The sequence below is a fragment of the Centropristis striata genome, chromosome 10 (assembly GCF_030273125.1).
Source record: "Centropristis striata isolate RG_2023a ecotype Rhode Island chromosome 10, C.striata_1.0, whole genome shotgun sequence".
NCBI classification, from domain to species: domain Eukaryota; kingdom Metazoa; phylum Chordata; class Actinopteri; order Perciformes; family Serranidae; genus Centropristis; species Centropristis striata.
The window spans coordinates 34,533,699-34,548,840 of record NC_081526.1 but is presented as its reverse complement, the minus strand read 5'-3'; the positions used below and the strand labels follow the sequence as shown (position 1 = coordinate 34,548,840).

Here is a 15,142-nt window from a genome sequence, read left to right as displayed (position 1 = left end):
AGATACATTTGACTTCAATTTGGCAATTTACAGATGAGTGGAAGTAGATAGAGATATGGAAAAAATAAAGATAACAGTTTTAGCAGCCCAGCCACCAGCAAGAGCAATGTTGGCATTATTACTTTCTAACCACTGAAAAGTCTGTCTGCAGTGCTAATGTTGAAGCCACATTGGGCCACCATTGGGTCCAAGCACCAACCAATCTAAGCTGGGAGACCAGTGTTTGCATCCTGCTGTTGGAAGTTTTGGCCAAATATTGTTCAGGTACTCTCATGTGTTCTGACTTGGCTTCATCACAAACTGAAAATGTCACATGGCAATCATTTTTAATGGCTCTGATATACTGAAAGTCTGATCCATGCACAAACAAGCAAATACAAGATACATACACACTGACACTGCAGCAGTACACACATCTATACACACTCGCATCACCTATTCAGGCATGACAGATTAAAGTGAACCTGAAGCTGTTGATTTAGTCATAATACACACGCCCCTTTGCATGAAATCAACCCCATGCATTTAACCAAGCTCCCTGCACAGCCTATTAATTCACCTGCCAATACGCGTCTAGTCTGCACATGGGAAGTAATTACGGGAAAGTCTGAACATGTACAAGCGACACGTTAAGTTCTTGTTTCTGCATATAATCAGCTGACCTTAATTAGCAGCGTGTAGCCTGCTTCCAGTACAAGCATCAACCCTCCAGTTTATAGCTTAAAGGCTTACTGTAAACACACTTGAATATGCTGCAATGCAGAGCTGAATGACAACAGCGTGCAGAAAATGAATACAAATAGAGAGCATTATCTGTGTGGTGTAAGACCTCGTTCTCTATGTAGACATTGATATGCAGCCTCAGAGACTGGTAAGGCGAAAAGCGAGTCAAGAAGCAACGGGCAAGTTTGGTGTACAACATCCCTCTAATGAACCCCCCAGATAACAAGATAACAATGCATGATGGGAAACAGATGTGCTGCAATTGTTCAATTAACCGCCAGTCTTTTCATGCAGAGGGTGCCTGAATATCTCGACATGCTCAGCCAGAGCTATCTGCAGAGCCGGACCCGGGGAGACACGCATACAACACGAAGAGGACAAAAGAGGAAAACAAAAAGGATGAAAGACAGTTTTTTTCTTAGACAAAGAAGAAAAGCTGAGACGCCATGACACCCGAGGGCTGCACAAGTGTAATTTATCAGCTAGCGAAGGCCACTGCAGACACATTTACTCACTGTGTCATGAAGAAACATATTTCTCCCCTGCCTGTGGAATCACCTCATATCAGCGCCTTTCCCCTGAAACCGAGAGTGTTCCTCAGCACTGTAATAAGATTGTGTCCTGTATGCCATACCAGGCAGGATTAGGGTATTTTTCAATGTTAAATTCCATTATTGATGCACACGGTGTCAGGAATAGTGAATTAGTTGAGCTGGAATTGGGTAGACTTCAATTCTTCTCCACTGTTCCTAAGCTGTGCCATTCTAATGGCTTTTACGACCAAAGCGTGAGAGTTACATTCAGTCTATTTCTCATTTCATAAATGTACAGACTGCATCACAGCTCTGAGATCTCATGCACCAAAATGGTTTATGCGTCGCTTAATACTAGACATTGGAGACATTCGAGCCATGAATTGTGCAATAAAGATACATTTGACTTCAATTTGGCAATTTACAGATGAGTGGAAGTAGATAGAGATATGGAAAAAAATAAAGATAACAGTTTTAGCAGCCCAGTCACCAGCAAGAGCAATGTTGGCATTATAACTTTCTACAAACCACAGAAAAGTCTGTCTGCAGTGCTAATGTTGGGCCACCATTGGGTCCAAGCACCAACCAATCTAAGCTGGGAGACCAGTGTTTGTATCCTGCTGTTGGAAGTTTTGGCCAATAAGCCTTTCTGTGTCTGTATTCCTTGTAAGTAAGCTCACAGTTAGCTGTGAATGCTACCACTAGGTGACCTAATGTTAGCTGTGATAATCACACAATAACACAAACAAACTAACTGAACGTGATGGCAGTTATGCTAGACCAGCCACTCTTTTGTTCTGACAATAGAAAATAATAGTGGGTGTAGTTTTTCAAACCAGTACATGCACAGAATGGATTGGGAGAAAGAAATAGGCGACATCAGCCAATGCTAGCAGTAGCTAGCTTGGTTAGTGTTACATACCAAGAAAAGCCAGAGGCCTGGCTGTGTATGTTTCTGCATCTCCCCCTCCTTTCTGTTTCCTTCCCAGGTGCTAATGACCTGATTGGATCCACCTGGGAGTAGGAGATGTTTTTTTACCTGACATGTTTCGACTGACAACTTCAGTCTTCTTCAGAGGTGTCAGCTGATCGCTGTGACGTGTCTTTTTGTGGAAGTAATCAAACTGTTCATCATTCAACATATTTGTGGTTCAAAAATGGCAGCATATCTGGTTTGTAGTAACGTGCACACTGCAAAATAAGAAAAGTTGGGTGAACTCAAAATTTCAAGGCAACAAACTTCGATAAAATTTTAAGTTGGACAATTAAACTAAATATTTGTAAGTATAAATATAAGCAAATATAAGTTTTGTTTTAGAGTCTGCTCAACTCTGAATTCAGATTTTTGTCAACTTAACTGTAAGTTGTACTTACTTATAATTTTACATTGTAATAACTTTTAATCCTTCTGCTAACTTCTGCAATGTGTTGAATTTGCACGATTGTAACGCTGCTATGAATGTCAGCTAATGTTGCGACCACAATGTTGAGTTAGCATTGATACGCTAGTGGCTACTCTTGTAGCTGTAACAAGCAGCGCCGCTAGCATCAGTTAGCCGCTAGCATCCGTTAGACGCTAGCGTCAGTTAGCCGCTAGCTTTCGCTAATGACCGAATTTCACAACAAAGAAATAAGAGTTAGCAGAACTATTGTCCCTTGTTGTGAACCCCAACTTCAAGATATAAGTAACAACAACTCACAAACTTGTTTTTGAGCAGACAACTGGCCTCATTTGTTGTGCTAACTAACATTATTGCCCTAAATGTCAGTAATTTATATTTCCAAGTTTTACCAAGTTAAATCACTGTTTTAGGCCAAAAAATACAAGTTGGCTTTTTTGCAGTGCAACGCAAACATTTATTCTGGCGACTGGCTTGGGTAACAACATTACTAAATGATCCAAAAGTCATGCTGACATTTGGTGGGATGAATCATAATTTCTATCATGTGCTGTGTCATTATTGTGGGACCTGTGGTCAACATCATATTCTAGAGGCTTCTCTGTCATGTCTGCCATTAGACCACGTTGTGATGGTCATGAATATGAACTGGACACGCTGTCAAGTTAAAATCCACTTGTTTCCATTATCTGCCACCGCAACATGAAGAAACAGAACTACAATTGCACCCAAGGCTTTCAATTACCATCCTTTCACAAGCACATCTATAACTTTCAAGCCTTCTTAAGTGCCTCATTATTCACTGTGTGTGTGCACATGTAGTGGAATCGCTCCAGTGACACAAATGTTCATGGCTATGAAACTCATAATCCACAGCATGAAATCATACACTGAAGAATACTAGGTGAAGGTTTATCTTTTCCATTGTCACTGAATTAAAGAGAAGATTTCCCTATCTGTTTATGTCTCTGTTCAACCAATAGACAGACAAAAAGTAAGAGTGGTTTCTAACAAAATCAGGCACATGTACTTTTTCACCCAGTATTCAGTGGTCATGCAAATGTTGTGCCTTCAAAGCATCAAATGGATTTAAAATGTGCATATAATTAATTATGAACTATAATTCCACATCCTCATACTGTTCTTTTAATGCCTCTCTCTTTTTATTGTTATTAACAGTCACCACAGCAGCCTTTTAACTCTCAGACAGAACAGTCAGAAACTGGAAACTGGAATAATCTTAAATTCCATTCATTCAAAATTCTATTCTGCATTTATTATTATCTTGACTGCTAGAAACCAGTTTCCCTGAGAGATGGAGCGGGTCAGTGGGACCGGCAGGTTGATGAAGCACCACTCACAGTAACTTTACAATTTACAGAAACATTACATGCTATAATCCACCTTCTGTAACTCTCCATTTCTCTTTCACACTCAATTCATTTGTGTAGTAAATGAAGCAGCCTGTGAGTGTTCTGTTGGCGTCCAGTTGTGCAAACAGAATGGGCATTTTTATCCTGTAGCATCCATAATGACATGAATCTGTCAATCATTGCTTTAAAAATGTGTTTAGTAATTCGAGCCACTAAAGCTCTAAATAAGAAAACTGAAAAGAGCCTCAGGTGACTCCTGCATTTTTATCTAACCCTGAGGCCCCATGATGTCGTCAATTTTATTTTATGACTTTCATTATTTCACTTCATATTCTGCCAACATGGTGTTTATACTCTAAACTCTACTTGACTAAATGTATGTCTAATCAAACTAAACTACTAATCACTACATACTTCAAACCTCTGATATGGAAGATAAAGGGAATGTTAAAAAAAAAGAAGAAATATTTATTGTTATTATTTTTATAATTTGTATCATCATAAAATATTAGGTTCTCTCCGGGTCCTCGAGTTCAGCTATTCTCAACCTTGGGGTCGGGACCCCAATTGGGGTCACGAGATGATTTCTGGGGGTCACCAAATCATTTTGGAAGTCAGCTCTGTCTCCACTGTGTTAAAGTGTTCATGTGTTAATGTGTTTTAGTCTTTTTGGTCACTTAATGTCTTTTTTTGTGTGTTTTTTTGTCATTTTGTGTGTGTTTTTTTGTCATTTTGTGTCTTTCTATGATCATTTTGTGGTCAATTTGTGTCTTTTTTTGTTTTTTTTTTTCTTTTTTGGGTCATTTTGTGTCTTTTTTGGTAATTTTGTGTATTTTTTCTAGTAATTTTGTGTCTTTTTTTGGTAGTTTTTTTCTTTTTTGTGTCATTTTGTGTCTTTTTTTGGTCATTTTGTGTCTTTTTTTGGTATTTTTTGGTCATTTTTTGTCTTTTTTTGGTCATTTTTTACGTCTTTTTTTGGTAATTTGGTGTCTTTTTTGGTCATTTAGTGTCTTTTTCGGTCATTTAGTGTATTTTTCAGTCATTTTGTGTCTTTTTTTGGTAATTTTTTTCTTTTTTGGGTCATTTTGTGTCTTTTTTTGGTATTTTGCCCATAGGAGTGAATGAGAGTGTGTCTGTCTCTATGGGTCAGCCCGGTGATAGTCTGGAGACCTGTCCAGGGTGGCCCCTACAACCTGAGTTTGGATAAGTGGTTTAGGATAATTAATGAATTAATAAATAAATAAAACATATCAAAATGTTATTCCCACGGCCATCTTTCTAATTGCCTGCCAATATAACATTGTTCATCAGATCATAAGCAGTCAGTGTTGACCAGCCATGAAGCTGTTGTGGGTTTATAAAGACATCTTGCAAAAGAGCCATAAACTAGTGTTATTTGGAGGGAACTATTGCATGAAAACAATTATGAAGCCCTGTTGTAGCATTCCAGCAGAGGAGAACTGCTGGTTCAAATGGAAAATTAAAGCCGTCTGAGGCAAATTTATGATTTATAGTTGCATTAATAAAATTGACTTGGCTGTAGAATGAGAAGAAATGTGCTCACCTCATAAAGACAGTTATTGCTGTAAACAAACAGCTGCGTGCCCACATCCAGCAGACACAGAACAAATGCAGGTCGACCAGACACAGTGTTGTTTAACTTTGGTTTGGTGCAGGCTGGAGAACCAAAAACAATCAGCCTAAAGTAGTGATGTCCAAATGAAGTTTAAAAAGTTTTAAAATTAGTTGTACGAGTGCAGTGCCCATAGGAAGTATGTATTCGTATAGTGCGAGATCAAGTCGATTTTTCAATTATGGCCAAATGAGGTTCTGTGTGAAAGTGGGATGTACAATGAGGTGTAATACTCTTGTTTAGTGTTGATATAAAAAGTGTATATTGGGTGTACACACTTGCATGTGCACATACACATTGAACATTGATATTCGCTGGAAACGATTGGAATATTATTGGAAAATCGAAACTTGTAGCGCACTTTAAAACTCCAAAAGATAGGTAGGCTAAATAGACTTACAGATGAGATGAGTCAGGGTGGAAATCCAGAGTGAATTGTGTTACTGACCAGGTGTAGGCCTATCACACAATGGGGCGGAGCTCCCCTAAAAGGCGTCCGATCAGAAACAGTGCAATGCTGCAACACGTCCTACGTAAATAACGATATTTTGAAAAAAAGCAATTAAAAAATCTTCAAAATCGAGGATGCACACCTTCGTGCCATGTGCAAGCCACATAGGAAATCTTAGGTCAGTCTGACTGTCAACGGTCAGAGAGATATGAACTAGACACACATCCACACACACACACACACAGACGCTTCTTGCTTTTATAGATAGATATATTGACCCCACTATATGGCGCTATTGGTTTAAAGAATTAGGCTCAAGGAATGACTTTGTTGAACAGAGATCGCCCTCTGGTGGACTCAGAAAATAGAGAAAATGGTTTGTGAAGCTACATTGGCTCATCCATTTTTCACTTGAAGTGTGGCACAATATGTCATACATAGGTAATGTAACAGAATAATTTCTGTGATGTAATAAAAGTTACTGTTAAATGATACTGATGATAGTGACACTGGTAGAGTGCATACTACTAAGACGGAGGTCTTTTTTGCAGTTCAAAGAACATTTGCCGCATGTCTTCCATTCTCTCTGTCACTTTCTAATAAAGCTGAAAAAAGGCAAGATAGTTTCATTAATTTTGATTGACAGCTACTAAGGCCTACAAACACCAATGTATGACCATGACAATGAGGCTAAAGTGATACTTCTTGGTATTTACAGAAAACCTTAATTACATATGTAGGACCAGATTGAGCTTGTGTGAGATCATTCTTCACACATTCCTATCACAGCTAGTCATGGTCAACTGTTGATAAAATAGACAACAGAAAGTGGAAACACCACAAATGAATCCACTCCCACATCAATATTACTAGTGTGTGTGTGTGTGTGTGTGTGTTTAAAAGAGTCCAAGTCCATACATTAAATCTCATTTTGTACAATGCTGCTTATTATATATATATATATATATATATATATATATATATATATATATATATATATATATATATATTTTATTGCAGGAGTTCATAGAAATTTGCATTTGCAAACCTTGCATCTTAACAAAAATAACAATAATAATAATAATAATAATAAAACTGAAAATTCAGTGCTGTATAGGGCTTATTGGATATTGTGTTAAAAATAATAATAATAAGCATAAGAATAAGAATAAGAATAACATTTCAGGGCTATATGGGTCTTATTAGATATCATGTAAAATAAATAAATAATAATAATAATATTAATAACAACACTGATAATAATGAACACAAATTTCAGCGCTATATAGGTCTTATAAGATATCATGTAAAAAAAATTAAAGAAGAAATTATGGAAGAATGTGTGTCTGTTTGTGCTGGTTGGTTCTGACACAAACACTGTCCCCGGGCCCCCCCACTCTTACATTCCTGCCGTCGCCCCTGGTCTCCACTCGTTTTCACTCACCGGTCATCTGCTCATACCTGCCTCCCTCCCTCCTTACCTCCCTCCTTACCTCCCTACCTTCCTACCTACCTACCTACCCACCGCGCTGCGCTGCGCGAGGCACATACAGTAGCTGTCAGATGCGGTTGCGCGCTTCAAACGCACACCGAACAAAGAGCGAAAACCCAGATCATCCCACGCTGTCGAGTTGTATACAGGGCGCTCGCTTGGCTTCTTCTCTCTCTGGCTGTTTTTGTCTCATTTGGATAGGAGGACTGTTTGTGTCGGCGTCCCAACATGAACCAAACCGCCACAGTATCGCATCAAGTCAAATGCCAATCTACAAAGGCAATCAAGGTAAGCTTTATGCACGTTTCTTCTCCGCTGGAACGAACTTATCCTGGAGCTTTATGTGACTCTGTGGCAGCTCCATGGCTGCTCCAAACTTCAGTGCGGGTTTGGTGAGCAGCTATGCGCATTGACGCACAAGCGCGTTGGAGATGTTTTGTGGAGATGCTTCATATGTGAGCATCTCCATCAGATCTGAAACACTTTGATTTCAACGTGAGAGTGAGCAAACACACTGTGTGACTCCTCTGGTTGTGTTTGGATGAGGGGGGCAGTGTGAATGTGTTGGATGAGGAGCCACACACTGGCGCAGTGGCGAGATTTCATTCATATCACGTCGCGCTTCTTATTATTACATTATGTGTTGTGATCATTCTGTTAAGACTGACAAAGAATTATAGAGGCTATAGTCTGTGGCTGCCACTTCCCAGAACAATGTGTGAAACATTTTTATAGTGCATCAGTTGCTTAACTTTGCCGAGCACGGTCTCGGGAGATCGTCTTGATTTCCGACCTGTTGTTAGAATGAATAAACGTTATTAAAGTGGCTGCAGGGAGGCAGCAGGAGGTGTGTGTTTGGCAGCTGATGTGAGACAGGTAACGCAATTAACACCGTGCTGTTCCTGTTCAGTCACGATCGTCTCTGCGCGGCAGCATCCGCATTGTCTTCATATAGTGCACCTAAACCTGAAGGAGTGTGAGATTCCTGCGTGTGTGTGTGTGTGTGTGTGCAGTGGCTTGGAGTGTGTGTGTGTGTGTGTGTGTGTGTGTGTGTGTGTGTGTGATTCAACGGCGGTATCGATTTTGCATCACTTTTCAACCTCGAAGTCCCACCAGAGAAATTTAGCTTGGGGCAAACGCATCGATCCTGCTCCCCGCTATCCCACAGGCGTGCAATATTTGGAATACAAGGCTGAATATTAAGAATTAGTGGAGTTCAACTAAAGATGAAAGATGGTTGAACATATCACATTGGTTAATAGGATGCCTGGTGCCATGGTGGCTTAGAATGAGAGGATGAGAGTGTGTTTTCCATCAGCAGTGCTGCTGCTGCTGGGTCCTTCTCTGTGACCCTTGTGCTCAAGCCAACTCTTCATCTGTCATCTGTCTTTGTCTGCTGATGTCCACCAGAGCCAGCCGTTCAATAAATCCAAAAAATAGCATTCTCATAAATGGCACTGGGCTGTGTGTGGAGCGAGGTCTGTCACACTGTATGTTGTGCATGCAGGGCGGCTGAAACCTTCCTCCTCCTTTTTTTTTTTTTAAGAGAAATTCATTATTTATTAAGTGTCTTTAGCTTAACTAATGCTGCTGAATAACGATATATATACAGGCATGGAAAAATTATTAGACCACCCTTGTTTTTCTTCATTTTCTGGTTCGTTTTAATGCCTGGTACAACTAACAACAAAAATGGCTGATAAGAGTTTAATTTAAGAGCTCATATCTGGACATTTTCCATGGTTTATTTGATAATGATTTTGGTTAATAGCAAGAAAAGCATGTCTAGATATCATCTCTTAAAATAAACTCTTATGAGCAATTTTTGTTGTTATCATTATATTTGTCAAAACAAGTGTACCTTTAGTTGTACCAGGCAGTAAAATGAACAAGAAAATGAAGAAAAACAAGGGTGGTCGAATCAGTTTTTTTCATGAGTGTATGATCTTGTTCCTGCAGCACATTTAGCATCTTTTCCTGCACATTGCCCATCATTTTAAAAAAAATCTTTGTTTATTTAACCTTTGTTTAACCCATTGAATGGTTAACATGAGATGGACTGCACCCAAAGTGCTTTTACAAGCCGAGGCCACCCCGCAAAGAGCCACCTGCTCATCAGTAAACAACCATTCATTCATTCATTCATTCATCCTGCAGTAAGGATTCAGCCTTGTAAATTGGGTGCACGCTCTACGAGGTGAGCCACCCTGGCGCAGCAGTTTGGGGTTCAGCACCTTGCCAAAGAATACTTCAACACGTAGACTGCGACGGCCAGGGATCGAACCGCCGACCTTCCGATCGACCGCTCTGCCATCTGAGTCACAAGTGAGATAAATCATCGCTTTGTCAAGGGAGTCCTGGCCAAGATGTGCAGCAGCATAAATATAAAAAACACATATTTACAGACACAGAAAAACAATTTTAAAAAAATCAAGCACACACACTGCAAATTATGTGTTTCTTACCAAGATAAAAAACTTGTTAGATAATCTATCTTGTTTTAAGAGTTAATTTCTTATTTTGATGTGCTTATTTCTAGATTTAACAATCTTAATTCAAGAAACCTTGTCGAGTGAAATTATCTCTCCGTGCAGCAAGATCATTTCCCTCAGATTTAGTGGTTTTATCTTGTTTTTAGACACCTTTTTTGCAGTGCAGAACTCACATTTACACAAAGTCAGTTTTGTAACCAGACATTAATTGTGTAAACCAGCTAAACTTAAGAGCATTTGCAGGTAGCTGCTGTTAAAAACTAGGGTCCTACACTCCGATTTATGCTTTTAATTAGATAGTACAGACATAGATCACATGCAGGACAGGGCCACAGGTCAGAGGTCAGAGGTCATTCAGTGGGTGCACGCTTTACGAGGTGAGCTACTGGGCGCCCCAAATCTTTCCATGTTTAATAATCTTTCTGTCCTGTTAAAAGTTCTCCGGAATACTGAATGCACAAATCGCTTCTTTAAATCAGCCTCTGCAACGATGTCACCTAGTTTTTATAAAAGGTTACCAAAAAAAAGGGGATTGATTGAATGTTAACCCTTTATCAGGCAAAGAACTATATTTGGTAACTTCAGGTAATATTTTGAGAAAAAAGTTGCAAATTTACTAGATTCAAGTGGCAAATCTACAAGAAAAAAAGTTGCAGATTTAAGAGATTTAAAGTGGCAAATCTGTGCGAAAAAGTCGCAGATTTACGAGAAAAAAGTGGGAAAAAGGCGACTTTTTTCTCCCAGATTCACCACTTTAAATCTCATAAATCTGAGCATAAATCTTGTAGATTTGACTCTTTAAACTCGTAAACTTTTTTCTCAAAATATTATTTTTGTAGTGGAGTAAAAAGTACAATATTTGCCTCTAAAATGTAGTGAAGTATAAAGTTAAATATGTGGAAATACTCAAGTAAAGTACCTCAAAACGTCAGTAGAGAAGTAGTCACAAGTAAAAACGTAAGTTACGTTAAAAATTATTTACTTTTGTTTTTACACGCCACTTGAAAAAAGCTGAATCTATCCAGCAAAATGATAACATGATCAGTTTTGAAAAAAAAACAAACTCATTATCAGTAAAAAGTGTTATTACAATATCAATCAGGACATTATATTAAATTATAATTACATTTTCTATGTCGTTAACTGCTAATTTTGTCAAATTTTTCATATAGAAATGATTATGTTATGGGTGCTACAATGCAGAATGGTAAATGTCCTGTTCTGTTAATCCTAAAATGTGTTTTGGAAAATTAACCACGTCATGTATACATACATACATATAATGATATTTGTAAAATTCAGTGTAAAACAGAAAGAAGTACAATAGAAGGATTTGAGGAGTGAAAGACATCTCGGTTTGCAGATACATATTGACTCAAAAGACCAAGGTACAGTCATGGAAAAAATTATTAGACCAAAGTTTTCTTCAATTTCTTGTTCATTTTAATACCTGGTACAAATAAAGGTACATTTGTTTGGACAAATATAATGATAACAACAAAAATAGCTCATAAGAGTAAAATTTAAGAGCTGATATCTAGACATTTCCAAGGGTTTTCTTGATAAGAACCAAAATCATTATCAAGAAAACCATGGAAGGGAGAGAGGTGTAAAACAGAAGGATTAAAGCAGGGGTGTCAAACTCAAATACACAATGGGCCAAAATTTAAAACTTGAATAAAATCGCGGGCCAACATTGAACAAATAAACCTTTTAATATATACCAAACATGTTTTGCTTTAACATTAAATATGGAACCAGCAACGCTTATAAACATACAATATATAACTAAGTAGTGCAGACATGCAAAATCAAATTTCAAATAAAAAACACATCAATGTCATTAATTATTAAATAAAAAATAAATAAAAGTCATATGCCTCTTTTCTATTTGCATCCTTCCGATTTAAATATCAAAATAAAGTTTTTCAACAGATTAATACATTTAAAAATAAAACAACAATAATAAATCTAGTATTAGTGGTAAATGTGCCGTATAATACCGGCGGGTCAGCTTTTATAGTACAATAATATAATAATTTGGTATTGCCTCGTGGGCCAAATAAGGCCCGCGGGCCAGAGTTTGACACCCCTGGATTAAAGGAATGAAAGACATCTCAGTTTGCAGATCCATATTGACACAAAAGACCAAGGTATATTTCAAGTTTCTGAACCTTAGGCAAACACAAAAAAAACAAAAAACACTGTATTCTTGACTTGCTGAGCCCAATTGTATCTTTGCTTGGTCTTACAGTGACAATAAACAGAGCTTGAATTACTTTCCTTCAAAAATATTCAGCCTCATGTGCTGTCGCCTTGAGGGTCTGAAGACATATTTTGAATCTCTGTGTGCAGCACTTTCCTCCTTCACGGCCTGTCTTTTACACTTTTAGGAGAAAATGAAGTGGAGCCGGGCGGCTCGCTGCATCAGAAATCGGCATTGTGTAAAAAAAACCTCCCCAAATTCTAACAAGCAGTGGTTTGGAGAGTCTGACACCCCGAGGCGTGTGCTGCTGCAGCTCGGCATGACGCACTTTGCCTTCAGCTCCCAGCAAACCTGTCTTGGAAATCAGTGAAACAAGCAGGGATCATAGTCAGGATTAGGTACTTCCAAACTCCTCTGTGTTGCACAAAAAACGTTAATCTCTCCGTGTCTGACCCCCGTCGTCTGGCACTGAGGTCTTAACGGCTCTCTGTTATCCTCTTAAATGCCCCCTCTTCATATCATAGCTGTGTCCTTATGCCACGAGCCAAGATAAGAAATCCAATTAGGACGCCGGCAGATTTTTCGTGGGCCTTGACTCCCAGGGTCTCGCTTAGTTAAACAAGGCCGGATGCAGCCCGAGGCTGGTGTCATCAGAGGTCCTCGGAGGTGTCGGGTCCACCCACATGCAGATCGCTGCCATAAACTGGGACTGAAGCACACTGTAAAAAATGTCTGTAGATTTTACGGTGAAAAACTGCTAAACCATGACAGTAAAAGACCGTAAAATGATAAATGGGTTAATTCAGTTTCAGTAACAATTAAACACTGTAAATGTATATATCAGCTATTTTATTGGTTTTAAATAAAAAAAAAACATTACTCTATTACTGTAAAATACATTGGCACCGTGTTTGTAACAAAAAGCATCACTGTAATTTTTGCATTTTGCAAAAATACTTTTTCTCACTGTTAAATGTACTAAATTTTACCTAATGGTAAAATCTTTAATTTATTCGGTAAAAAATTGAATAAATGCAATCTTAAACGTGAAATCAACAGTGTCAATATCTTTTTACCATAATATTAGAAAAAAGTTGCACCGTATTTAATACGGTAACGTTCTGGCAACCACAGCTGCCAGTTTTTTACCGTAAAAACAACGGTTTTTTTTTTACAGTGCACACTGTAAAAAATAATCTGTTTAATTTACGGTAAAATACCGGCAGCTGTGGTTGCCAGAACTTCACCGTAAGAAATACAGTGAGTGTGTTTTCTACTGTAAATTTAAATGTAAATATCAGCAAAAGCTGTAATTTAGACTGAATAATCCTGTTATTTTTAGGGTAATTGTGTCATTCATTCACACATCATGGTATTCCTCCATAAATTTTGCATGAAAATGTTATATTTTTACAGCAAAAGTGTGTGTTTCTTCCAGTTTATGACAGAGAGAGGTTTTGTGCTATTCTCTGATTTACGGTAATTAAAAGTGTCTAATATAGTGATATACAATTTTTAATTTTACGCCCTATTTCTGATGTATTTCAGGAGTTCTCAACCTTTTTGAGTCGCGACCCCCAATTTAACATGCATGTTGTCTCACTGAACACAATCTCACAGTTCAGATCAGACTCAAACTCAGTTGATACGACGAATTTTGGACAAATAATGGAGCAGACAACAACTAAAACATCTCTCTGTCTGTGCATTTATATATTTTTTTGTAACAGTCAGCTTCAAGCCAGAGACTCCTTGTAAAGTAATAACTTGCTAATTTGGGATTTGTCAGAAAAGACACAAAATTACCCAAAAAAAGAATCAAATTGACCAAAAAATTACATAAAATTAAGCAAAAAAGGACTCAAATTGACCACAAAATGACCAGAAAATGGCACAAAATAACCAAAAAGACACACATTGACCACAAATTGACCAAAAAAAGACAAAATCACAAAAAAAAAACCCCACACAAAATGGGCAAAAAAAGACACAAAATGACCAGAAAAAGACAAAAAATGACAAAAAAATTACACAAAATTACTGAAAAAAACAAACACAAAATGGGCAAAAAAGACATTAAATGACCAAAAAGACAAAAACACATGAACACTTTAACACAGTGGAGACAGAGCTGACTTCCAAAATGATTTGACGACCTCCAGAAATCATCTCGCGACCCCAATTGGGGTCGGGACCCCAAGGTTGAGAATGGCTGATGTATTTGACAGTGTTTTACTGTTATTTCTACAAACATTTTTTACAGTGCAGGATGGGAGGTCGAGGAGGAGAAGGTGCAATATTTTCTCAAGCTGTGCTGTAACATTGTGGATTTACAGTGAATTTACACAGCGGGGATGTCGACAGGAAGTTTGGGTAACGCTGACACTCAGTGATTTATGAAAGTGCAAAAGGACCGAGCCTGTTTTTTTGAAATACCAATTTTAGGATCCTGTTTCAAGATGACAAGATAAAGTACATCTGAGCGTACGACTGTATCCACCGAGCCATTTATAGTCACATCACTGAGTGACAAAAAGCCTTCGACTGAAAATTAAAGTGACATCAAGTCTTTAAGCAGTAGGCACAACAGTGTCTCTTTACCACCTGCCATGCTTGATAAAATCCCGTACAGTTACTGCACCGGAGCTGCATGCACGACTCAAACTGTGTGTGTCTGTGCTCTGTGTTTCCGTCTGTGCCTACAGATGTTCAGTTTCATCCGTCACAATCAGTCCAGATTTGCACACTGATCCCTGGCAGGATTCATTCATCTGTGCTGCGAGGTTTTAGTCACCTGGTTTGCCAGGAGTCAGCTTACTGAATAGGCTCCATCAGTGCT

General features: G+C 38.3%; 1 protein-coding gene across 2 annotated transcripts in view; it reads left to right on the top strand.

Moving 5' to 3' along the window:
* The first annotated feature begins 7,683 nt into the window (after positions 1-7,683).
* Positions 7,684-15,142, top strand: part of LOC131978571 (inactive dipeptidyl peptidase 10-like) — a 323,143-nt gene continuing 315,684 nt past the window's right edge. For both annotated transcript variants that reach the window (XM_059342273.1, XM_059342271.1), the window contains exon 1: positions 7,684-7,893. In XM_059342273.1, coding sequence (XP_059198256.1) covers positions 7,834-7,893 — 60 coding nt within the window. In that variant the 5' untranslated portion in view covers positions 7,684-7,833. The remainder of the gene's footprint in view (positions 7,894-15,142) is intronic.